General features: G+C 42.1%; 2 protein-coding genes across 4 annotated transcripts in view; both read left to right on the top strand.

Annotated features, from left to right (window-relative positions):
* The window catches only part of FXYD6 (FXYD domain containing ion transport regulator 6), a 44,877-nt gene extending 24,001 nt beyond the window's left edge, over window positions 1–20,876 (top strand). For all 3 annotated transcript variants that reach the window (XM_020984763.1, XM_078146845.1, XM_020984762.2), the window contains exons 2-8: window positions 9,452–9,517; window positions 10,652–10,690; window positions 10,849–10,923; window positions 15,307–15,343; window positions 17,021–17,070; window positions 17,405–17,457; window positions 19,042–20,876. In XM_020984763.1, the coding sequence (XP_020840422.1) occupies window positions 9,460–9,517; window positions 10,652–10,690; window positions 10,849–10,923; window positions 15,307–15,343; window positions 17,021–17,070; window positions 17,405–17,433 (288 nt within the window). In that variant the 5' untranslated portion in view covers window positions 9,452–9,459 and the 3' untranslated portion in view covers window positions 17,434–17,457; window positions 19,042–20,876. The remainder of the gene's footprint in view (window positions 1–9,451; window positions 9,518–10,651; window positions 10,691–10,848; window positions 10,924–15,306; window positions 15,344–17,020; window positions 17,071–17,404; window positions 17,458–19,041) is intronic.
* A 4,725-nt stretch (window positions 20,877–25,601) lies between these two features.
* Window positions 25,602–26,486, top strand: part of LOC144454359 (putative E3 ubiquitin-protein ligase TRIML1) — a 45,678-nt gene continuing 44,793 nt past the window's right edge. Inside the window, exon 1 of the mRNA XM_078146149.1 lies at window positions 25,602–25,768. Within this exon, the coding sequence (XP_078002275.1) occupies window positions 25,602–25,768 (167 nt within the window). The remainder of the gene's footprint in view (window positions 25,769–26,486) is intronic.

Genomic DNA, 26,486 nt, shown 5'->3' with positions numbered 1-26,486 from the left:
AACATCTCTCAGGAGGGTAGGCAGACAGGCACCATATGAATATTTATGAGGCACAGTGGTGTTGCCCAGCTCATTTGGTAAATATTTAACCAGGAGGACTACTCCCTCCCCCCAACCTCCGGTCTGGCCCTCTTTTCCGTGGGTTGATTTTGGCATCTCAATTAAACCTTCATGGATGGGGAGGGGGTTGGTGGTGGAGGAGGGAGAGCTGGCTGAGACAGGCAACAGGAACTTAATAAGACTTAGGACTAATGAAGGAGCCCCCAGAGACAGGGGGCTGGGCCTAGCAGTGACCACAGTTACTGTTCAGTCAGTGCGCAGATTGTGCACATGTGAGGAAGAACATGAGCACACCTCTTCCTCTGAAATGGAGGAGTGGAGTGGGAGGAGGCTGGGAACTTTCTTCATGTACTCATAAGGGCTACATAATATCATTAAAAGCTGTCTTCCTCAAACACTGTTTTCGTAACATATTTTTCCCCTTGTTTTCAAACCCACTACAGTTTCCTATCTCTTGTAGTGAATCCCGCTTCTAACCTGGGCTCCAAGGCTCCTCTACCAGCTGACCCTGCCATGTGGAACCTTCAGCTCCCATCTGTCCTGGCTGGATACTCTTAGCTTTGGTCAGGCCATTGTGCTCACAGCCCCCATGTAAACTTACTCATTCTCCACTTTGAACCTAACTTTGTCAACTCGAATGTCTATTTCCTTTCAGATTCTACTCAGGATTTACCTTCTCCAGGTGGTTTCCCTAGAATAACTCCATTTGTCTCTAGGCCAGTTTATGACTCCATATCCCTTTAGATCAGGAGATTTTAACTTAGGTTCCTTGAACTTATAAACATTTTTGGTAAAAATGACTAATATGGAAATGTTTTAATGTGATTGCACATGTATAACTTCTATCTGATTGCTTACCAGCTCAGGGAGAGGGAGGGGAAGGGCAGGGAGGGAATAGACTTTGGAGCTCAAAACTTTAAAAAAAAGTTAAAAAAACCATTGTTTTAACATATAATTGGGGAAAAGATAAAATATATCTTAAAATGTTTTTGATATAGAATTTCAACATAATTGCTACAGTGGTTATAATTGGACCTAACTCTTTTGCATCCACCAAGTAATTCTTAGTGTAAGTCACTGACCTTCTCTGGGGCTCCTTTTCTTGCTTAGGTTTACTTCTTCTTACATTCTAATACAAGAATTTTAAATCCAAACACTTAATTACCCAATCTCTAAAATGAAGGAATTTTAGACCGGGGCATCTCTAACCTTCCCTTCAGCTCAATTATTCTGTGATTCTAAGCCCAAACAGTCTGAGTCCTACATTAAACAAGGAGCACTAACACTATACCGAGAGAAAGAAGACCTTCTTTGGGAGCTTGTCTCTCTCGGTGCTGTGCAGACAAGTCTCTAAAACCATTAAGTTACATATGACTTGCTGGTCTATGTTAGTGGAAGGGATTTCCTACACTACCAAAGTCACAAGTCTAGACCCCTCTACCAAATACTACGAAAATCTAAATTCTCTTCCTTTCTTTACACCTTCTCTCTACTTTTCTTCTTTCCACCTCCCTTATTTATCTTTTCTCCCCTTTCCCTTTCTCTTCTTTCTCTTTTCTTTCTTTTCCTCCTCCTTTCTTTTCCATCCCCACTCTTGTTCCCTCCTTTGGAATAGAAATTATAACATGACTCCTTATTACACAAACTTAGATACAGCTTGTGCCAGATTGATAACATGTAAGAAAAGGCCAGTATAACCTGGTGAATCCAACAGTTGAATATTAGTCTTAACCCCTGATAGAATCACAGAATCCTAAAGCCTTAGAACAGGAGAGAGGTCATCTAGCTCGGTCTGAACCTGACCAGGGAGTCCCTGTTCCACACAGATTCTATGGAATATACCCTCGTATGTATGTAAGTAGGTATGTTCTGCCTCAAAGGCAAGGTCCCTGTCTTCTCTGGCATCTGTGGTCACCCCATGAGTGAGACTGATGTCCTAAGTATTAGGAACTGAGAGCAAAAGATGAGAGCCAAGTGTACTAGATGTGGGGAAATAGGAAAGGAAAGCTATGGGAGAGGAGAAGAGGAAGAAGGGATAATGTTTAGGCATAGTCTGGTACCTGAACACTGTAAGGGGAGGGCCAAATTATTTCCACAGCAGCAGTGAGGACTTGCCAGTGTGGGTTATAAAAAATACAACAGGTTGAGATTTCATCAACTAGTAGCTTTTCTTTCTGTTTTTGCTGTTGTTCAGTCATGTCAGACTCTTCGGGGCCCCATTTGGGGTTTTCTTGGTAAAGATACTGAAGTGGTTTGCCATTTTTTTCTCCAGCTTATTGTACAGATGAGGAAACTGAGGCAAATAAAGTTAAGTGAATTTCCCAGGGTTACACAGTTAGGAAATGTCTGAGCCCAGATTTGAACTCAGGTGTTCTGGACTCCCAGTCTAGTGCTCTGACCACTGTGCCAAGTTTCCTTTCCATAGCCACATCACATGGGGAATAAATAAGAAGCAGAGATGGGATATGAACTCAAGTTCTCCAGCTCTAAACCTAGCACTGTTCCTGCTGTGATAGGCTGGAGTGACTGTGCCTATGATTCCAGGGAGCTAGGTGGCACAAAGGATAGAGTGCTGGACTTGGAATCAAGCAGACGTGGGTGCAAATCCTGCCTCAGTCTCTTAATAGCTGTGTGACCCCATGTAATCACTAAACCTCTCTCCACCTCAGTTTTCTCATCAGTAAAATGGAGGAAATGATGGCACCCACCTCACAGGGTTGTAGTGAAGATAAAATTAATTTGTATTCCTTAAAGTGCTTTATAAATGATAGTAGTCATCACCATCATCATCACCATCATCATCATCATCACCATCACCATCATCATCATCATCATCATCATCATCATCATTCCAGGCCCTTGGGCAGACAATCCAGTGGCTCAAGTCATTCATGTACCTTTATGGTCTAGGAAATCCTTATCAGTTCCTCTTCAGGATGAAGCTGGGGAAATGCCTGTTTATCTTCTGGGAGACATTCTCCTGCCCTTACCTTGCCTTCTCTTTTTCAGAAGATGCCCTGGCTCATTTTAACCTTTTCCTCTTTACTTCTATTTTACTTAAAAGGGGAAACTGAGCTCTGCAGAATTCCACTAAAGCCAGTCTGCTTTCTGAGCTTTATTGCAGGGTGGTCTGCTCTAACACTGTCCCTACTATGTGCAATACCAGGAACTCTTGGCAGGTCAAACAAAGAGACCACCAGCCAAGTCAAAGGACTTTCATTCACCTTGAGGCTCAGAACAAGAACTTTCCACCAGTGAGAGCCAGTCACTCAGTTACAAGCTGTCTCAGGAGGACTGCCACTCACAGTATTCAGACAGCAGATGGTGGGTTGGTATAAGGTGCCACAGAGGAAATTCTATGATTAGGTGGCAGGTTGGATTGGGTGCCTCCAAGACCCTGTCTAAGAGTAAGACCTTTACCTTAGAACACCTGCCCAGCACTCGAAGCCCCAGGATCTTAGTCATCAGTCAATAAGCGTTCATTGTACATCTTCTACGTGTCAGGCACTGTGGTAAATGTTGGGGAATTTTTTTTTTTTTGTCAATTAGTCATGTCCAACTCTTTGTGACCCCATTTGGGGTCTTTTTGGCAAAGATACTAGAGTGGTTTGCCATTTCCTTCTCCAGCTCATTTTACAGATGAGGAAACTGAGGCAAACAGAGTTAAGTGACTTGACCAGGGTCACACAGCTAGTAAATGTCTGAGGCTAGATTTGAACTCAGGTCCTCCTAACTCCAGGGTCAGCATACTATCCACTGCACCACCTAGCTGCCAAATGTTGGGGATATAGAGACAAAAATAAAACAGTTTCTGCCTTTGAGGAGCTTATACAGATAAGCATGTGCAAAATATGAATAAAAAGCCAGCACAGCATCATAGACAGAGAGCTGGTCTAGGATTCAAGAAAAGCATGCGTCCTGACTCTGATGCATGCTGGCTGTGTGACCCTGGGTAAGTCACTGTACCTCTCAGTGCCCCGGGTGACATTTGTGTAAGACCATATGCAGAGCGTGTGTTGTTCTATTTTGGTGGAGGGAGTGTCCTCACTGGGAATTCCTGATACCAATGAAGTCAAAGGGTCAGGTCCCAAACCCTCCAAACCCCAAAACAAAGTAATTGGTGTGGAGGGTGGGGGGTGGCACCACAGCTTGGAAGAAGGTCAAGAAATACCTCCGAGATAGCCCTGAACTACAGAGGTGGAAAGGACCTAAGAGATCTGCTACAATTTCCTCATTTTATAGATAAGAAAATCAAGTCCTCCCCTTAGGGAGGTCCAAGGTTACACGGGTAGTGAGTAGTAGGGCTGAGATTTGAACCCAGATCTTCTGACTCTCAATTCAGTATTCCTTCCTTCCTTCTGCTAAACCATGCCTCCTTGCAAGGGTGAGTGACTTACCCAGGGTAATACAGTGACTGATTTCCTTATCAAAAGAGAGGATTTGAGAAGTCTATGAGGAAGATGGAGAACCAAGCTCTCTCCTTATCCCTCCCAGGTTTCTCTTGCTCTCCTGGCATTGAGCCCCAGCCTTCATTGGTGTCTTGATGTTAGAGTCTGGGTAAATCAACGTCATTAGAAGATAGGGAAGTCCTTGTGTTGGGGAGGGGAGAGGACGGATTTAGGGGCAGTGTGTTTGCTCTGTCTTTTCTGGAATTCCTAGGACATCCTGAAAAGATTGGAAAGGAGACACTCCCAGCCCCTTCTGTCTCCCTTGACTCCTATCAGTCCCGGTTTCTTCATTTAAGGAAAGGAATGTGGGACAAAATGGGGGAGGGATGAGGTGTGAATAGTAATTGTGTGTAGGGGGAAGATTCAGTTTCTTGGAAGGCAGAGGCAGACAAAGGTATTTTGTGTCATCTAAGAGAAACTATGCAATGTTCCCTGCTAGCTAGGGGTGGGGAGGGACAACCTGAATAGATGCCTCTGTGTTTGGATCCTGAGTTGAGGGACATCAGGCTGGGAAGGCCCCAGGGCCTGCTGCTGTGCCTGGAGATGAACTGGGTCTAGGGTGTAGCCAGAAGCTAGTGTGCAGGGGGTGGTGTGGTGGTAGTGGTGGTACATGCACTTTACAGGTAGGCCTGTGTGTGTGTATGTGTGTGTTTGTGAATACAGCTATTGTGTTTGAGAATGCAGCTATTGGGAGTGTGTGTGTGTGTGTGTGTGTGTGTGTGTGTGTAGGGTGTAGGGCAGAAAGTTTTCCCAGCCCACAGAAATATCTGCCTTTAGGAAACCATATGACATTCTATCCTTTTTCTTGGCTTCTTACTCAAATGAGGAGAAAATTGACAAAACTGGCCAATTTCCCCTGTTTTACTTTTTCTGTTGGGGTCAAATCTTAATGTAAAATTCAAGGTGGTAAAGAATTCACATAGACCCAATTAAAAGCAAAATGACATGGATGTGGAACATTTCATATATATTCAAATATTTTTCAATCTTGCTTGGTTTTGCCTATTTTCTTCCCTATTTCCTCTTTTTCTTGAAAAAAAATCTTGTCATATGAGCTAGCTCTTGGGAGGAAAAGTAAAGGGATAGATGAGGAAATTTAGGAGTATAAAAACAATAATTAATGAAAATTAATTTAAAAAACCAGAGTGAGATGTATTTTGCCCAGTGCTACCCACTGGTTTCTTACTTTTTGAATAGAATTACTAGAATACTTTTTGAATAGAAGATTTATTTGATGGAAAGGTCTTCCCATTGTATTTTTTCTTTAGGCTATGTACTTTCTCTCATTCATTGCATTCATTCAACAAGTATGGACTTTGCCTCAAACTGAAAACTGTTAAAAGGCCAAGGTCTCCTACTGCATCCAAGGCCATCTTTAATAGTCCTAATCTATATCTTGCCACTGGACCCAGACCCACAGGAGGATAGAGTGAGGCTGGTGACTTTGCACAACCCTACCTCACTTAAATCTGATTCTCTTGCAAGTCATGGCTTCACCTTCCTGATGTCATGGTCCTCTTAAGAGAATGAAGGACCACCATCACCACTACCACCATCACCACCAACTATAACAACTGTACCTTCCTAGAAGAAAGCCCTTCCTGCTCACCTCTGAGTCAGAAAAAAAGTATGACCTTGTCAGTAGCTGGTGCAAAGCATTCTCCATGAGTGTGTTTATAATTTTGCTCTACCTTTTGGTCTTTCCAGGATTCTTGCAGATTATTCTTTGCACACTGTGGTCCAAACAATCTAACCTAATTGTTATTCCCTGAATTCTGCATTCTACCTCACACCTCTGTGGTCTTTGTACCAACTACTCTCCATGCCTAGGACGTCCTGCTCATTTAGGACTCTTCCCTTAGGTCATTTGTCTCCTCTTATAGGAAGTGTTTCCTGATTTCCCTAGTTGTTAGTATACTCTTCTTCTTCAGATTACCTTAAGTAGAAAGATAGACATCTCTATATATGTGATGCATCCCTTTAGTAGAGTGTAAGTTCCTTGAGGGCAGGAACTATTTTTCCTCTTGTCTTTGTATCACCAACACTTAGGCCAAGGATAAGTGTGTAATGAATGCTTATTGGATTGTAGTGATCCAATCAGGATCCAATAAGGTCAGAGTTCTTTCCAGTCTTTATGGCCCAACCCAAGTCTATTTCCTCCAGGAAGCCCCCGGTGATCTCCTTCTCCTATGAATTCTGCCAGGGCATTCACAGTTTGGTCCACACTAATAAACACGTGATTAATTCTATCTTATTACAATCTTGGTTTCCCAGCTAGGTCATGAGTTCTGTGATAGCGGGCACTATGTCTCGCACTTCTTTCTGTCTCTTACAGTGGCCAGCACAGTGCTGGACATCGTGTCAGCTCAGTAAGTACTTGCTAAACTGAATGAAGGAGCTGGCCTTGATAATGCCTCAGGTCTCTTTCAAAAAGCAGTTACAAAATTCTTCTGTAGTTATTAGAGTAAAAGGCATTCCCTGGAGCAATCCTGACCCCTAGTGGCTTTCAGAGGAACTGGAGGATGTCTATTTTCTCTGCGTTACACCAAGAACTTTAGCTTCTGGAGGTTGGCTACCCTCCCCAAAGCAGGCTTAATCTTTTCCAGGGACCTCAGACCTTGAGACAGGAAGAGCATTTAGGTCCACAGGGCACTGCCAGCCTTCCACCACTTAGAACACTAGGCAGTTTTCCCCAAAGTTCCACTTTGTGTATTCTTCTTTCCCTCACCTTTCCTTCTCTATCAAGCTCTCTCCCTCCTCCCAGTAATTATGTGTGGGGTGACCTAGGATTCCCTAGCTGAGGTCCCCTTGAAGTTCATCCAAGCCATTCTTCCACTTTTAGGTAATAGAAATTTTGAATCATCCCAGAAACATGAGATGCCTCCAGTAGATTTCCATCAGACGACCTCCTTGTTTGGAAAATGTCCAAGTGTGGAGATTTTGCATCTTTATTGGAGATTCTGCCCCTCACAGACAGGACTTTGTCCCATAGGTTGCTTTCTTATAAGACATAGAGAATGGAGACAAGGTTGAAATCCTATTCATGTTCCAAGCTCAAATGTTGCCTCTTCCTCAAAGATTTCACCTCCCTCCCCACTCAGAAGTATTCTTTCTTCCACAGATCTCACGTAGCACGCACTAATTTGTGTATGATGCTCTGTTTTTAAAATTATAGTTTCTTATATAAATGCCACATACTCCTTTACCAGATTGCAAGCTCTCCAAGGGCAGAGATTGTGTGAGACTGCTTTGATGACATAGTGGTGAGCATAGCTGTCTTGCATATTGCAAGTTCTATGAGGGCAGGGTCTGTATCTTATTTATCTTTATATGTCCCTCAGCACCCAACATTGTTCCTTATACACAGCATGTGCTTAATGAATGTTGATAACCCAAACCTTGTGGCTTCATATGAATTATAGCATTGTAAAGCATGAGAATCCTGACCAGTGAATGTCATCAGAGAATGTGAGTCAATCAGAAAATGGTCAGTCAACAAGCATCTGGGGGCAGAGATGCTGCAGTGTATAGAATACTGAGTCTAGAGTTAGGAGGACCTGAATTCAAATCCTGCCTCAGATTTTTCTAGCTGTATGACCCTGGGCAAGTCACTTAACTTGTTTTCCTCAGTTTCCTCATCTATAAAATAATCTATTAATATCATCTACTTCCCAGGGCTGTTGTGAGCAAAGCATTTAGCCCAGTGCCTGGTGAATAGTAAGCACCATACAAATATTAACTATTATTATTTATTAAGTGCCTACTACATGGCGAGTGTTGTGTAAGTCCTTGGTTAGGAAGATAAATTGTATCCTTCTACTTCCCTCTCCGTGCCCTCCTAGTTTCAGCAGGCAACTACTCTATTCCCTCTGACCTTGGCCTAGTAGAACACAAACTGCCTCAGTTTACCACCTAGGAGGGGTTTAGATTAGATGATTTCTAAGGTTCCTTAAAGCTCTAGATCTCTCCTATGATTAAAGCTGAACGGCCTGAGACTCCCCTCAATATGTTTTACGTTCTGGGTCATTGACTTCCTTAATGGTCCTGGAACAAGATACTCCATTTCCTGACTCCTAGCATTTTCATTGACTATCTCCCATGTCTGGAATGTTCTCCTTCCTTATCTCTGCCTCTTGGCTCCCTTGGCTTCCTTCAAGTCCCAGCCCAAACCCCGTCTTCTGCAGGAAGCCTTTCCCAATCTCTCTTATTTCTAGTGCCTTCCCTTCAATTTCTTATTGATCCTGTATGTAGTTTGTTTGTATATAGCTGTATGTGTGTCACCTCACCCATCAGAATGCAGGGCAAGAGCGATCTTTTACCTTTTCTCGTATTCCTGTGCATGAAACATAGTAAGGTATTAATATTGTTTATTGGCTGATTGATCAACCATTCTTGCCTACCTGCCTTTATTTATACCTTTCCCTCTTCCCCAGAATCTCTCCTCTTCTGTTTTCCCTTATCCCTTTCAATCTGGAGCTTGCTCAGCTCAAAGCCCACTTCCTCCATGAAGTCTTCCCTGAACCCCCCAGTCCCCTATGGTCTTTCTCTCCTCTGAGCTTCCATAGCACTTATGGTCTGTATGACTTATTTAAAGCTTGGGAGGTGATACAGTGATAACAGGTTCACAGTATATACCTCAGCACTTTGAGGGAATTGAGACCCAAGAGAGGTGAAATGACTTGTCTATGGTCACTCTACAGATCAGCAGCAGAACCTGCATTTAAATCCAGTTGTCTTGACTCCAGGCCCATATCTCTTGCCACCCCAACCCAGCTACTTTATATAATCTGTTGTTTTTTCCCATGTGTGAATGTTCTATCTCTCCAACTGGGCTGTAAGCTCCTTGAAGGCAGGACCATGCCTCATTGTTCTTCAGCTCTGCTGATGATCAGCCTGGGAAGTCTTCAGTCTGAAGTCATTTCTCTTCTTTGCTCTTTCCCCAGACACCACCATGGAGATGGTGCTGACCTTTCTATGCAGCCTGTTGGTTCCTCTGGTCCTTGCCAGTGGTAAGTGGACTCCTCCAGGACTGGGGTGGAAGAGGCAAGAACCTGCAACCCTTGTGTGCCCCAGAGTTGCCTGCAGAGCTAGATGCTGCCCTGTGCAGCCTGGGGGTACTTTCCCCTGAGCAGGGGCTGGGAATAGAGTTCAGCTTCTATGATGAGACTCAGTACTGGTCAACTTCAGCGGCCAGACCCCGGGTAGGATCTCTGACTCTGGGTTTTATTTATGATAACTCAACATGCAGAGTTATGAAGAGGAAAATTTGATGTAAGGAAGCACTTCCTAAGAATCACAGAAACCCCAAAGTGGAGTGAGCCACCTTGACAGGTAGTGGGAGGTTCTCCCCTACTGCAGATCAATAGAGTCTGTGTGAGTTTGGCCCAGATGTTGTGGAGGGGATTCCTGGTCAGGCGTTGGCTTTACTAGATTGGGGGTTCTTGGGTTTTTAAATATTTGGGCAATTGTATTTCACTTTCATTGGTTTCATTATACATTTTAAACTACTATTATGTGAAGAGGAAGAAAGGAAGGAAAAAAGGAAAGAAGGAAGGGAGAGAGAGAACAGTGAAGGGAGGGAGGGAAGAAGAGAAGATAAAAAGGAGGAAGGAAGGAAGGGAAGAAGAAAAGAAATGAGAGAGAGGGATGAAGGAAAAGGAAGGGAAAGAGGGAGGGAGGGAGGGAGGGAAGGAGGAAGGAAGAAAGAAAGGAAGGAAATGAGAAGCGAAGGAAGGAAGAAAGGGAAAGAAGGAAGGGATCCATGAGCAAAAAAAAAGGTTAAGAACCCCTGGATTAGTGGGGCAGCTAGGTGGCACAGTGGATAGAGCATGGCCCTGGAGTCAAGAGGACCTGAGTTCAAATCCAGCCTCAGACACATGATACTAGCTGTGTGACCCTGGTGAGGTGATTGCCTCACCAGAAAAAAAGAAAAGGAACCTTGGACTAAATGATAACACTGAGATCTCTTCCAATCCTCATGTTCTGTGATCACAGATCAGAAATACCTTTTCCTGTTTGCAGCACAGGCTTGACATGAGGATCACATGAGATAATGTCTATGAAATGCTGTGTAACCATAAATATTCTATAAATGAATTGTCCCCCCCCCCCACCTCATGGCCTTGCTTGTGTTATGTTTTCAGCTGCTGATCAGAAGAAAGAGCAAGATCCTTTTCATTATGGTGAGCCCTGGCGACCCTTGCGGGGGGTGCGGTAAGGGGATGTAAGGGGGAATGAGGGAAGGTTGTTTTTGGGGGGGTGAGTTTCCTGAAGGTGGTTGGGAATGCCTGCCTGTGTCTCACCCTCCCTTCTCATTCATACTTGGCCTCTCCCTCTGCAGATTACCAGAGTCTGAGGATTGGAGGCTTGGTGTTTGCTGTGGTCCTGTTTTCGGTTGGGATCCTCCTTATCCTGAGTAAGTGTTAAGGGGAAAGAGAAAATAAGACTCCCCCTGTAATAGGTGCCCTTGTAGAATTCAAGGCTCAGCTGTTTCATAACCAGGATGGGTCTGTAGGGTCTGATCTGAGGGAATGGTGTTGTCCTGTAAGAAAGAGGATTCTAAAGCAAAGACTCCTTCTCTTCAGAACTCACTACCCCACTGTCAGATGCCTCTAAGAGAAGCCTTGTGCTATTCTAGAGGCAGCATTGGACTCAGGGTCAAGAAGGGCTGAGGTTCCTTCCTGCAACACTAACTAGCTCTGTGACCACCGACAAATCACTCTCTGAGCTTCAATATTCTTATCTGTAAAAGAGGGATAAAAATGTCTGTAGGACATACTCACCGGGCTGGTATGATCAAGTGAAATAATGTTTGTAAAGTACTTTGCACTTCTTAAAATGCCATACAAGTTTCAGCTATTATTACAATAACTAGCATTTATATATCCCTTTAAGGTTTGGAAAGCAGTTTGCATGTGCTATCTTATTTCATCCTCATAGTAAAACTATGAGGCAAGTGCTAATATTTTCATCCCCATTTTGTAAATGAGGAAACTGAGGCTGAGAAATGCAAAGTGTCATGCCCAGGATTAAACGGCTAGTAAATATCTGGGGCAGAATTTGAACTCAGGTCTTTCTGACACCAAGTCCAGTGCTCTATCCGTTGGACCACCTAGCTGCCTTTTAAAATTGTTATTGTCATTATTATTGTCCCCATCATTCAAACATGCCTTCTCCTCTCGTTGAAAATGTCTTCTATTCTTTTCTACATCTGTTGAAATCCTCCTCATCCCTCCAGGCCCAGCTCAAGTTTGACTCAGTCTCATGAAGCCTTCCCTGATCATGCCAGCCCACAGGGTTTTCTCCCTCTTCCGAACTCCTCAGTTTTAACGGTCTGGGACACTGGTTCCCAAACTCTTGGAGTATGGGAAAGCCTATTGAACATTTAAAAAGTCATGTAGCTCCATGTGAAAACAATTGTTTATTAGCATCCAATAACTGAGAAAACACAAAATGGCAAAAAGCTGCCCTGTGCTCAGTAACTCACAAAATGAATCTGGGTTGCATTCATCGCAGCAGCATCTAGACACATATAAAAAAATGGGATGCTAGGTGGCTCACTGGGTAGAGTGCCAAGCCTTCTGTCAGGAAGAATCATCTTCCTGAGTTCAAATGTGGCCTCAGACACTAGCTGTGTGACCCTGGGCAAGTCACTTAACCCTGTTTACCTCCGTTCCTCATCTGGAGAAGGAAATGACAAACCACTCTAGTATCTTTGCCAAGAAAACCCCAAAAGGGGTCACAAAGAGTCAGACGCCACTGAAATGACTGAACGACAACACCAATACTCCTCCCTTTTCCGACTACATATCTGTGTGAAACCAGATTTTCTTCATTTACCTCAACCCAAATAACAGATGGCAACAGATTGACTGTAGGAACAGACAGGAGAATGCAGTTATCTTCTAGCAAGGCAGACAGTAGAGATTTGCAAAAATATGCAAAACAATGCCACTTGAATTTTTTTTGTTTTGGAAAGTGTAGTTATTTTTATATGTAGTTATATAAGTATAATTATTTTTATAAAATACATCATTTATGTTAACATATAATGGATTTATTATTACTTTACATTAATAAATAAGTATTTTAAAATGTATCAATTTCAATGTCCAATACTATAAATATGGACAGATATAACCCAAATGAATAAAAACTACTTGTGTCCTTAATAATTTTTAATAGTGTAAAGGAGTCCTGAAACCAAAAAAGCTTAAGAACCAATGCTGTAGAGCAGAGGTGTCAAATAGGCAGCCCTGCAACATTCTGGAGGGTGGCCTAAACTGGATTAAAATATCATTGGGCAATATTTAACAAAATAACTAAAAATACAGTAGAACACAGGTAATGTTAATATGTGGTTTCCTAAGTCAGTAAGTGGCCATCCGGGATCCTTCTGTATGGGTTAGTGGCGCCTGTTTTTATTTGAGTTTGAGATTGCTGGAGTGGATAGACAACCATGAAAAATTGGGTTCAAGTCCTGCCTTTGATACACATTGGCTGTGTGACCTTGGGCAAGGCAATTAACCTCTTAGTGCTCTGGGAAATTCGAATATTATAAATTGCAGAGAAAGCATTTCCTCATCTGGAAGTTTTTATACTAATGAAATCACAAGTCGAGTCCCTAACCTCGTTTTCGATTACACCAGTGAGTTCATTGGGATAGGGCATGCCCAGCGAGGATACCCATTGTCAATGCAGATCAGCACCTTTCCTGTGACTATAACTCTTTAAGGAGTTGGCTGGGCCCTGGGGGTAGGCTGCAGAGTGTGGACAAAGGCAAAACCTGAAGCTGGGTATTCCTGAGTCAGAAGCCAGTTATTTGTGGATTCAGAGGCTCCTTGCAAATACTCCTTAGCTCCCAGGTTGCCTTGTACTCTTAGTTAGCTTTTCATGTGCTAATATGTGTAAAATGCATTGCAAACCCTAAGACTTCAGTCTTATATAAATGATAGTTATCGCCATCATCATCAATCTTGTCTTCCCAACTGGAGTGTCAGTATTTGGTGTCTAGCATATTGTAGATACTAAATACATATTTGTTGGTTACTTGATTGAGTTAGATCAGAGGATTTGGAATGTGAAGTAACCCTAGAGATCTTCTAACCAAGACATTTAATTTTACAGATGTAGAAAAGAGATTAAGTGACCAGGTGTGGTGTAGCAGAATGAACACTGGAAGTAGCATCAGAAGGTCAAGGTTCAAATCTCAGCCCTGCCCCTAGCTACCTGTGTGACCTCAGACAATTCACTTTCCCTCTCCTGGCCTCACTTGCCTATCTAGAAAATAAAGGGTTTGAAACGGATGGCTTCCTCTGACCCCTCCAGCTCGAAATCTATGATTCTATGAATTATAAGTGACTGGCCCGGAGTCATACAGAAGGTGACTAACCAGGAGTTAACCTGAAACCGATATTTTTCCCAGTATACTTTTCTGCCTCTACATTTAAATGGCCTAGCACTTAAGTGGGATGGAACAAGGGTTGAGAAACACCAGGTGAGCTAAACAGGAAGACATGTGCCATCCTTCACATCTGTGTATAGATGGCATGTACTTGTTTTTATTTTTCTAAGAGTGGCAGTGGTTTGTACTAAGCCATACAGGGTTTCTCTTGCTTTATTCCCCACAATGAACGGTGGAATAAATAAATAAATAAATAGATAGATGTACGTATATATGTATACACACATATACATTTTATGTATACACATATATACACACATATACACATGCATGTATATATACACATGCACATACATATATGTGTGTATATATGTTTGTGTTTATATATATAAGCTTATAAGAGAATGGAACCCGTTTGTGCCCTTAGCCTCAAAAGTATTATTCTTAAGCCAATGAGGAAGGCAGTATGTTGTAATGGAAAGAATATTGAACCAGGCAGTTTGGCCTGGGTTCTAGACCCAACTCTGATTTGTACCCTGGTACAAGTCACTTCTCTTTGGGCATTAGTTTCCTTGGGTGTAAGATGGAGTTAGACTAGGGGATCTCTAAAGCCCCTCTCAGTTCTAACATTATATAGTTTTATGAACTAAAGCCAAAACAACAGAATCACAGAGGCTCAGAGTTAGAAGGGACTCCAGAAGTCATCGAATCTAACCCATACCTGAACAGGAATCACCTTTTTGATATAATTAGTGGTCATTCAAACTCAGTTTGAAGACTTCCTGTAAAAGGGAAACTCAACTGCCTTCCCAGGCAATGCATTCCACTTTTAGTCAATTTTAAATATTAGCAGAGGTGGTTGGTTTTTTTTTTAACTTCTATCCATTACTTTAGGTTCTGCCTCCTGGGGCCAAGCATAATACGTCTAATCCAGGGGTGGGGAACCTGCTGCCTCAAGGCTACATGTGGACTTCTAGGTCCTTGGGCGCAGTCTTTTGACTGAGTCCAAGTTTTACAGAACAAATCCTTTTTATTAAGGGGATTTGTTCTGTGAAGTTTAGATTCAGTCAAAGGGCCATACTCAAGGACCTAGAGGGCCACATGTGGCCTCAACCTTGGTCTAATCTCTCTTCCATATGACAGTCCGAGAGCTACATCTCCCTTAATTCTTCCCAAAGCTAAAAATCTCTGGTTCCTATATCTCATGTTTTAAGGCTTTAAGTTCCCTCACTGTCCTGGTTGCCCCTCCTATGGATGCATTCTTTTCTTAAATGTTATACCCACAACCAAGCACAATAATACAGTTGTGGCCTCATGGGACAGGGTACTTTGGGAGTCTCATCTACCACAATCTGAAACTGGATGATTCTGGATTTTTTGTCTACTTCCTCTTAGGTCGGAGATGCAAATGCAGCTTCAATCAGAAGCCCAGGTAATGCATGCACTGGGATGGTGATACTTGAAATGATTGGGAGGAAGCTTAGTGTATTTGGATCAATCCCAAAGCTGTCAAGTTCTTCTGCCTTTCTAAGTCAGAGACCTGGGGAGGGGAGTGGGCTGAAGTCCTTAGTGAAGATGGGAAGAGGAAAGAATGTCAGCCTATGAAAAGTAACAAGATCTGCTGCTCTCTTCAAGCTAGCGGATGCAGGACAATGCAACTTACAGACTGGAGAGTGGAATGATTTAAAGATTCTCTCTACCTCCGTTCTTGCCAATCTCTCTTCTCCTTGGCTTGGGGCCCTTTCTTAGAGGAACACCACCAAAGTTCAGGGACCTCAGCCTCCTTGAGATGTAATGAGCCTGGGAGACTATTTCAAAGAGCTATGTTCCTCTCTGCTCTTCCTTAGACAGACTAGGTTTTCAGATCAGCCAAATGAATACCCAAGGGGTGAGCCTGTCAAATCCTGTTTTTGTAAGCCTGCAATATACTCTCCTATGCATCTAACAGCAGGACAATTGTTGGGCAGCTATGCTAGGAAAAATAAATAGTTACAAAGAGGAGATGGATGTGTCTAGAGAGGATAGGACTAGTTAGGAATTCCCTTAGAAATGTGGTGAGTTAATGTAATAAAGAGAGACTGAGGTACAGACTCTGAGCTAGATCAGCTTATTAACAGTGATGGGGGTAATTGTGAACAAAGAGGGTCACTCTGGCAACTTTAGCAAGGCCAGCAACCCCCAGAGAAGGAGGGGATCTTCTTTATTAACACACAACAAAGAAAGGGTCTTGTTAGGATTGGAGAAAAGGTTGTAGGGGTGGGGCAAGAACATTATTAGGATTGTCAATTGAGAAAGGTGGGCTGGTATTCAGGTAAGGCTAGTCACTAGCCACTCTAACTATTAAGAAATGATAATTGCTTTATGGGGCCCATCTGTATCTTGGAGTCTTTGCTAGGGGATCACAACTAACAGACTTGCTGTCTCCTTGGTTTAAAAACTCCCTTAATGACCCCAAAACAGGAAAGAGCAGACAACTTATCTTTTGGGCATGGTGATTTTGATGGGCGAAACAAACAGATATCTGTGAAGTATCCTAAGTAATATCAGCATAAGAGAGAACAACTTTTCTCTTAAACTAACTTTAAGCTATGGCTCAGTGGCATTCCTGAGCTCAGCTGGAGCCAGATGGATGGATGCAGACCCAATTATAAAATTAATATAGCGTAAACCAGTTACATTGTAGAATCAATACAGAAGAAATTAGAGGTAATATTAATTTTGATCTTTTCATAGAAAGTAGCAATAAAAGAGAGTGCCTTTCAAGTACAAGGATTGTTTGTTGTTTTTTGTGACCCTAGTATCCCCCAAAATGCCTTACATGTTGTAAGTGCTTAATAAATGCGTGTTGACTGACTGACTTTGAAAATTTTTGACCGGATATGTTCTATAGTCTTTGCTCTGTATTTGAAAAACGTCTGTGTCTGTTCTGACAGGCTCTATCAGCTTGCTTTCAGTACTCCCTCTCTCTTGGGCTCCAGGAGGGACTTGTTCAGTGCCTTTAGATCACTCTGCTTTTAGGTGCCTCTGTTGGAGGATCTGTAGTTTAAGGAAAGGGTGCTCGGAGAACCTATCTTGGGGCAATGGACCAATGTTGTGACTTCTCTTTCAGAGCTCCTGGAGATGAGGAAGCCCAGGTGGAGAACCTGATCACCTCAAATGGTAACTTTTCCTAGCTATCTGATCACAGTGAGGGGAAAAGGGGTAGAAAAGAGTGTGAAGAACATGGGAAAAGAAAACAAAAAACTCTAAGAGTTTTGTATATAGCAAATCACTGGGAGTTGTGTATGGAGAGGGGCAGGACAGGGAGGCCTTCCCCAGAGCTGGCCGGATGTATCTCCATAATGCCAGGTCACCTCTTTGCTCTCCTTTGTCCCCTTCCCCGCCACTGAAAGCCAAAACAGGTCTCCTGTGGTCAGACATTGGCAGAGCCTGGCAGTGCCTCCCTGCTGTTCAGTCTCTTCTGTGTTATGCTTTATGCTCTTTTTCTTTTCAGCCACAGAACCACAGAAAGTGGAGAACTGAGGTGTACAGACGTCAGATAAGAAGGTGAGCCCCCTCCCTACCTCCCATTCCAGCCTGTGATGGCATTGAGGTAGGACTAGTCAGCTAGGCAGGAAATGTTAAAGTAGACCCCTGGAGAGATACAGGCTTATACTAGTATCTGGGAGAGCTGGGGGAAGGGGAATGGGTACAGAGAGAGGAGCTAGAGTCGGTCCTGCCCTGAGAGAACTCTGAGTGAGAAGAAAGAATAAGTGTTGGCAGACACTGAGGATTGCTAAAATGTGTGAATACTGTAAACTCTCTCGCACCATATAAGTAGGGTATTCTAGATAATCCAATATGTTATTTAATGGGGACTTAGCAATGATTCTATAGATTTATCATTTTTTGAAGTTTTGGAATGCAATAGAACATCTAATACTGAAGCTATGCTGAAAACAATTTAGCCTTTCTTTGAAGATTCAGGAGGCACTTTGGGTGGGTTCTCAGGGTCATCTCAGAGTTAATATAGTAGACTAGAAGAGCACTGGACAGGAGATCTGGATTTGAGCCCTGTCTCTAACCCTAACTATGGAACCACAGACAAATCTCAGTTTCTTCATTAGTAAAATATTAATAATATTCATCATATAGTAGTCTGTCCTTTATGTTGTACAGAGCTGCATACATGAGACTTTCTACTTTTACAACATTAAGTAAACCAGCTTTTATTAGAACTAAAAATACCATAGAGTTATCAAAATTCACCTATTTAAAAATAACGTCCATTGTCTCCCCACAATTCCATAAGGTCAGCAGGGATCATGAATACCCATTTTATAGATGAGAAAACTGAAGCCTAGGAAGGTTGAGTGATTGCAGATACATAACTAGGGAAAAAAGTCATAGTTTTGCCACAAGGTGCCAATGCTCTGGGGGGGGGGATGTACACTTTCTCCCCATATGCAGACTTGTATACAATCCCTCACCCTGCATTGGGCTGAAATATCCTGTTACACTGTGCTGGATCCCCTCACCTGGGACCTGCTTTCCTCCACGCTATCGTTGCATACACTACTTCTCTCCCTATTTATCACTTCTCTCTTCCGACTCCTCTCAGGGGTCAGGAGTTAGGGGGGCATTCATCAGCTATGCACAGATCCAACTCTCTTGGAAACAGGCCACTCACTGTTGGCACAACTACACCCAACCAGGGCAGAATGCTCAGGATAATCGTGAAGCTCCAATTAGATAATAAATATATAAAGTGCTTGGCAAACTTAAAGTGCAATAGTATGTGCTGTTGTTGGCGATCGTTTTACAGATGAAGAAACTGAGGCAAACAGCTTAAGTGACTTGACCAGGGTCATAGCTAGTGAGTATCTGAGGCCAGATTAGAACTCACAAAGATGAGTCTTCCTGACTTCCTGAATCCCCCTGGCACCCTATCCATTGCACCACCTAGCTGCTCTTAATATACATGTACACTAATTACTTAATATACTAATATCTTAATATACATACTATTATTACTAATATACAATATGTATATTACTAATATACATATTATTATTATTATTATTATTATTATTATTATTATTTATTATTATATAAAGTCAAAAGAAGTGTTTTTCTCCTCTCTTTTCACAGCCACCAATCCCTAACGACCACTGCGCAACCCCCTGGATACCAACATTGATGCCTGAAAAACCTGGAAACCACAGCAACAAACCTTTCCCAGGAGAAGCCAAGAAGTCATGTGTCCATCCCCGTCCATTTCCTCCCAAACTGGTCCATGACCTCGCCAGACAAACTAATGCTCATGCCCTCTTTAGCCCACTGTCCTGTCTAACTTGTGTGATGTGTCTGTGTGTGGGTGATCAGCATGGTCTTTGTGGCTCAATGTTTGTGGATGATATCATGTCCCTAGTAAAACTTGGACCAGCTTTTCCCAGGGTCAGGAGCTGGGTCATCCATCCATCACCATGATCTCCTCTTCCTATATGCTCTCTTCCCCTCCTTTTCTGAGAAGGCTGCTGTTTCCCAAGGAATCAAGTGGTTCTTTTTCTTGATTTGTATGGATAAAGAAGGGTGGGAGATACCTTTCTGATTAGTTTAAGTCTCCCAGAGGATGGAAGGTAGGTGACATATGCAGTGCTCTTATTTTGTGGCCTTTCACCTCTCATGCTTCTTCTCCACCTGTAACAGCTCAGTATTCTGCCCTTGGGCCTGGTCTCAGAATGCCTAAGTGCTGGTTACAAGCCCAAGGCAAACTCAGAGCTGCAGCTTTTGCCTCTGGGGAAGAATGGTCCCATTTTCCTTTTCTCAGAATCCTAAACATTGAGATGTCATCTAGCTAACCCCTTAACTAGTGCAATAATTTCCCCTACAACAGTCCTGACGTATGGTCTATCATCTAACCCCTGCATGAGCACCTTGAATGACGGGAAGCTAGCTACTGTTTAAGTCAGGCTGTGCCATTATTGGATTGTTTTAATTGCTAGAAAGCTTTCTTTATATTTTGAATCAAAATCGACTTGCCTCGATTCCATCATGGGTCTGGCCTTTATCTTCCCTTTTTTCCTTGCTAGTAATCCCTATTGTGGTCCTGCATTTGCCATGCCCCAAGCTGGGAAAACCCAGAGTGTGACAGTGACTTTGGACAAAACCTGTCTTTCTTCCCTGACCCCCACATCCCACCCTAATCAAAAAAGAAAGTGGAGGTTTTGAGATTCTATGGATAGTTTCTTGTCTTGGTTTTCAGAATCTCAGCAATATCCCAGCATCTCTGAAGCCTAACACTATTCCCAAATCCAAATCTTGCTCTTGGGACTTCAATTTTCTTCTCCTGGTTTCAGCTGAACTCAGAACTTCTGTCCCTTGTTTAGTATGAAACAGAGGCTCTGGCAGAAAGTAATTATTGTGGTTTAATGGGGGCATTTGGTCTCGACCTGTGAAGGCTATCTGTTCCCCATTATCATCTTCTCTGCTGTGAGTGAGCAATGCTAGAAGTGAAAGCTAGAGCTGGGGAAAGAGAAAACGTGGGGGTCAGGGGAGATGGAGATAGAGAAGAAGACAAATGAAGAGAAGAGAAGAGAAAGAGGGTCTCTTACCCACCAATCACCCTGACTTTGATCAAGGCACCTTCCTGTGCCTTTTTCTCAGTATCAGCCCTTCTATGTTTGCTGTGCACACTGCCTCCTGTATTCAGAATGGGGTGGTAGCTTAGGTGGAGACTGCATGAGGTGGCTGTTTTTGTCCTTTCAAAAGTCTAGCCCTTATTGCCCAAATATGTGTCGTAACTGGTGAGACCTTGAGTGTTGTAATGTGAATGGGAAAAAAAAGCCACAATCTGCCTCCCCACCACCCTTGTGTTCTTGTGGAAATTGAGCAAACTACCATTGTGATCAAAGACTGTCGTATTCTGTATTGTGATCTAGATTCTCCTGAAGAAAAAAAAAGAATAAAATATCATTTCTATCCCAGAGACTCTCAGACCTTTTTATTTTATTTTATTTTTTTGTAAGAGAAGGTAGTCATGTATTGGGAAATATTTTGCTTAAAGTGCCAATAGGTCTTTGCCTAGGAAAGAACTTAATAAATGTGATGCTAAGCTACTGTCAAGAGAGGAACTGGGCAAGTGCTTTGAAAAGGATAAGAAGATTCTTGAGACTATGAGCTGATGAATCTGCCTTCCAATTCCCAACAAAATTTTAGAATGTACTATCAAGAGGATGGATTATGACCATTTTGAAAGAGAAAAATTGGTCACTAAAAGCCAGTATAAATTCATCTAAGACAGGTTATGCTAGAAGAACCTCATTTTTTTAAAGATATGGTTATTCAACTAGTATACCAGGGGAAATGACATAATCATAGTTTATTTGTTTCATCAAGGTATTTAATAAATACCCTCAGAATGTTCTTTTGGACAAGAAAAAGAGATGTGAGGTAGACAATAGTAGAGCTGGGTGGGCTCTAAACTGATTGAATCAGAGTGTTCTTGTGGATAAGGAGAGATATCAACCACCTCTTCATCAATAACAGTTATCATGAATTCCAGTGATAAATATAGCAGATATTTTCTGGATTTAGAATTTTTACCTTGTCTCTGTTGTCTAATTTCAGCTGATCCAGTATTTCTTTTTCTTCAATTATATATTTGTCTATCAAAAAGAGCTATTATTTCACTTAAAAAAAATTAACGATGATGGAAATTTCATTGTTATAAAATTCAAACAATTATCTGAGTTATTTCAAATGTTTTAAAAGTTACAAGTTGTAGAAAGTAATTGTATTGTAGGTAACAAGGTGAATAAAATTTCTCTTTTCTTTTTAAAATGAATCTATTTCTTCCACTACCTCCTTCCCATTAGGCAAATGACAAAAACAAATCCCCAAAATAAAGCTCTCAATACATAGCTGCCTAGTCCTGCCAAACAAGTCCCCAAATTGTCCATGCCTGAATATGTACGTCTCTTTATGCAGCTTAAGTTCATCATCTCTCTGCCAGGAGGTGAGTGGCACGTTTCATCTTCATTCTTTCGGATTCATGGTTTATTGTTTTGCTGATCAGAGTTCTGCAGTCTTTCAAAGTTGTGTTTTGCTATAATGTGGTCATGATGTAAATTCTACTTCTGCTCACTTCTCTCTGCATTGGTTCAGAGAGATCTTCCCAGTTTCCTCTGAAACTGTCCATTTCATATGGCACAATAATATTCCATTAGGTTAATAAACCACAATATTTTTGGTCATTCCCCAATAGGAGAACAGCCCCTCAGTTTTCATTTTGGGGCTATCATGAAAAGAGTTACTATGACTATTTTTTTTTAAACAAATAGGCCCTTTTCCTCTTTTTTTCATTTCTTTGGAGTGGGGGATGGGGTTAGGCCTAACATTGATATAGCTGATTCAGAGGTTATACACAGTTTGGTAACTTTCTGAGCATAATTTCAGATTGATTTCCAGGATGGTTAAACCATTTCAAAGTTCCACCAAAGGTGCACCATTTTTGTACCATTTTTCTAGCTATCCCTCCAACATTTGTCATTTTTGACAGTCCGATGAATATAATATGTAACCTCAAAGTTAACTTTAATTTGCATTTCTCTAGTTATTGACGATTTAGAGCATTTTGAAAAATGGGGTCATGGGTAACTTGGATTTCTTCCTTTGAAAATTGCTTGCGCATATCCTTTAGTCACTTATCTAATGGGGAATGGCACTTAGTCTTAAATTTTGAATCAGCTTCTTATATAACTTGGAAACAAGATTTTTATCAGAGAAATTTGTTACAAAGATTTTTCCCAGTTACCTGTTCCTTTTCTAATTTTTACTACATAATGTTTGTGCAAAAACTTAATTTGGTCTTGTATGATCTTCATTGTTTGTTTGGTCATGAGATTTTCCCCCCTCTCCATAGATACAAAAGTAATTTCTTTCTTGCTCCTCTGATTTGTTTGTGATGAGTCCTTTTATTTCTAGGGTATGAATCCACAGGGAGTTTATCTTGGTGTATGGTGTGAGATGTCAGTCTAAACTTAATTTCTCCAAAGCCACTGTCCAGTTTTTCCAGAAACTTTTGAAAACACAATTAGTCTTTCCTCCAGTAACTGTGGTCTTTAAAGGTTTATTGGTCAATGCTAATGTGCTTATTTGTTTCTGTTATTTTGTGTAGTTAATCTGTTTTACTCATTGGCCCCTTTTTTTTTAGTCTGTACCATATTGTTTTAGTGATTAAGGAGGGGAACATTTACAGACTGCTCTTTCTGGACATCTATTTGATGCCAGGCCTACAACCTCTGAAGGCTTTTCCCTCTATGTAATATTAGGGAAAAAAAGTCCCACACTAATGCACCATTCTGGTGGGCAATTTGGAACTATGCCCAAAGGGCAATAAAACCGTGCATACCCCCTGACCCAACAATACCAGTTCTAGGTCTATGTTCCAAAGACATCCATAAAAGGGCCAAGGATCTATTTGTACAAAAATATTTATAGTAGCTCTTTTTGTGGTGGCTAAGAACTGGAAATCAAAGGGATGCCCATCAATTGGGGATCAGTTAAATGAGCTGTTGTATATGACTGTAATGGAATATTATTGTGCTATAAGAAATAACAAGCAGGATGATTTCAGAAAACCTGGAAAGACTTACATGAACTTCTGCATAGTGAAGTGAACAGAACCAGGAGAACAATGTACATGGTAACAGCAATATTCAAAGGACTGAGAATGACTTAGCTATTCTCTTCAATACAATGATCCAAGACAATTCCAAAGGACTCATGATGAAGCACGCTATCCGCCTCTAGAGAAAGAACTGATACTTACTGAATATAGACTGAAGCATGCTATTTTTCACTTTCTATTTTTTCTTTTGAGTCTTCTCATACAAAATGACTAATGTGGAAATGTTTTACATAATTGAAAAAAAAAAGCAAAGGAAAAAAGAGAAAAGAAGTCCCGGGTATGGCTTGAGATTCAAAGGTTGGGAGCAACTTGAGGTCTCCTTGGGAGAACTGGAGGTACTTGGACTTGGCTGGGGATGTTGGAGGAGAGGGGCCAGTCTCTTCTGGAATCTTATTCTTTTTTAACTTGGTCTTTCTTGGGATATCAGGTTGCTCTCCCCTCCAAGGCTTTGAAAGAAAACACTTCTAGTCCCTTTGGCCTCCTCTGCCTCCCACCAGCCCCAGTGACTCTCCAGCTTAAGGAAAGGAATGTAAAACAAAATGGGGAGGGTTGTTGATGTGAATGGTAGTTCTGTTTGTGTGAAGATTCAGTTTCTTGGGAGGCAGAGGCTGACAAAGGTATTTTTTATCATCTAGCAGAAGCTATGTTGTGTTCCCTGTTGGAGATGGGTGGGGAGAGAATAAAAACCTCTTTGTTTGATACTTGAAGACAGGGCTACCTGTCTGGGAAGGCCCCAGGGGCTGCTGCTCTGTCTGGCTCAGCTTGGAAGGGCTGTGTGTATGTGTGTGTGTGTGTGTGTAGTGCCTGCACCCTTACTGGTAGGCCTGTGTGGATTTTTCTGGGAATTATCCGCATCACACAAAAGAAGCTTGAGAACTATAATGAATTTCCTGAGCTCCTGGATGAGACATGGATCCTTTAAGTTCCAGATTCACCCAACAGGCTCTGTCCATTTGACAGAAGGGCAGAAAGTTTCCCCCAGTCCAAAAAAAGTGTCTTCCTAGAGGATAGCTGTTCCTATTCACTTCTAGAAAGCACAGCCTTGTCAATGGCCAGTGCAAAGCATTCTGCACAATTGTGCAATACAGTAGTGTCCAGATAAAAAGTGTCATTGCACAGAAACAGCTTTAACAAACTTTGTTGATGCTCACAAGGGAAGGAGGAAAACAGCTGCTTGCAGGGATAGTCTCAGTGTTCAGTCTCCATAGCCACAGCCACAGTGGGCAGCACACATAGGGGGTATCTGTACCAGGAGTGGGGAACCTGCAGCCTCAAGGTCGTGTATGGCCCTCTAGGATCTCAAGTGTGGCCCTTTGACTGAATCCAAACTTCACAGCCATGTGGGGGCCTGGCAGACACAGTACCCCAGCATGGATGGAGGATAGACAGATACTCTGGCCAGACACACAGGCAGGTGGGTGGAGCAGGGCAAAGGTCTCTGCTCAGGTTTCAAGCCAAGTTCTAAACAGCCTCCTTTATTCTGCTTTCACTTGGATGGTTTTGTGTGTGTGTGTGTGTGTGTGTGTGTGTGTGTGTGAGAGAGAGAGAGAGAGAGAGAGAGAGAGAGAGAGAGAGAGAGAGAGAGAGAGAGAGAGAGAAGTACTATACAGTAAAATTAACAGGAGTTTTTTTGGAATGAGGATTTCTTTCAGAATTTTGTACATAAAATTGAATTTACATATCATGAACTTACCTAAAGTTTGTATATCATTTTGTTTGTGTATCATTTGAGACAAAGAATCAGTATGTTACCAAAGATCTACTCCTTTGTTACCTATAGGACAAGTAAAATGAAGTTATTCTCTAAATTACCTAATAAGTAGGGAGGATTGCAGAGCAGGGAAATAGGAATGATGGTTTAGGGAAGTAGGAAACAATAACAATAACCAATACAGCATGAAATTGTAAACGTAGACAGGAGTCATCTCAGTTAAACCATTTCTCACAGGTCAACAATACCATCACCAAAACTGAGCTCTCCCAGTGTTCGTCATCCTGATAAAGCTCTCCCATGCAGGGCATGTATATGGATATTAAAGGAATTAGTGAACTGGTGCTGGAGGCATTGAAGCATCCATTGGATTATCGCTATGCCTCTCATACACAAGGCCTGGGTTGCGAAGGCACTTCAGGTCCACCCATTCGGATGTTCTTGGAGTTGGGTGACAGAATCCATCTGCTGCTCAAGTTAGCTGCTGCTGCTGCTTTTGGTTGAATGAAGTCCAGGAGAGAGTTCAGAATTGTAGGTCCCACAACTATGTACCTGAAGGAAAGAACTGAAACACAAAATCCCTGTGAAAAGTGGGATAACCTTCACGGTGCTGCCTGGACCTGGTTGCCCCCATCATATGGATGATAGCCAAGGTTGAAGGTCAAGGAAAAATCAAACAGGCCAACAGGTAAAATATGAAGAGTTATAGAATCTAAATCAATTCCTAGCCAGCATCTGGTGTTATCCATGGAAATAAAATTAAAAAGGGTATAGGCCAGATTCTAAGTTTCTCTCTACCAGCCCACATCCTCCTTGTCTCATTTCCCTTTTCACCAGCCTTTAGGTGGACTGTTCAGTGGAAAGTATTCACAATATATTAGGGGCTTCAGGGCCAGGAGCTTATTTCTGGTGTTCTTGGGGATGTCCTTCTGGGTTCCTGCTGTTTGTGCCCAAAGGAACTTGTCCTGTTGGGATAGTCCTTGTACATACTGGATTAATTGCTCACCCATCTTGTTCCAGTTGGTCACTCAGAGTGGTCAGGGCAGTGCCCACTTTTGTTGTTCCCGCTTTCAGTTTTTCCCACTATAATAATATCCTCACTATAGGGGAGAACATGTCAGAGTCAAGTTGAAGCTTGACCAATGTCCATTCCACATATTCGTGCCAAATACCAATTCTGTTAAGATATCCTTA

The sequence above is a fragment of the Phascolarctos cinereus genome, unplaced genomic scaffold, assembly GCF_003287225.1.
Source record: "Phascolarctos cinereus isolate Bilbo 61053 unplaced genomic scaffold, phaCin_HiC Scaffold_726;HRSCAF=1367, whole genome shotgun sequence".
Lineage (NCBI taxonomy): Eukaryota > Metazoa > Chordata > Mammalia > Diprotodontia > Phascolarctidae > Phascolarctos > Phascolarctos cinereus.
The sequence above is the reverse complement of the archived record's forward strand: the minus strand, read 5'-3'. Positions and strand labels throughout refer to the sequence as shown.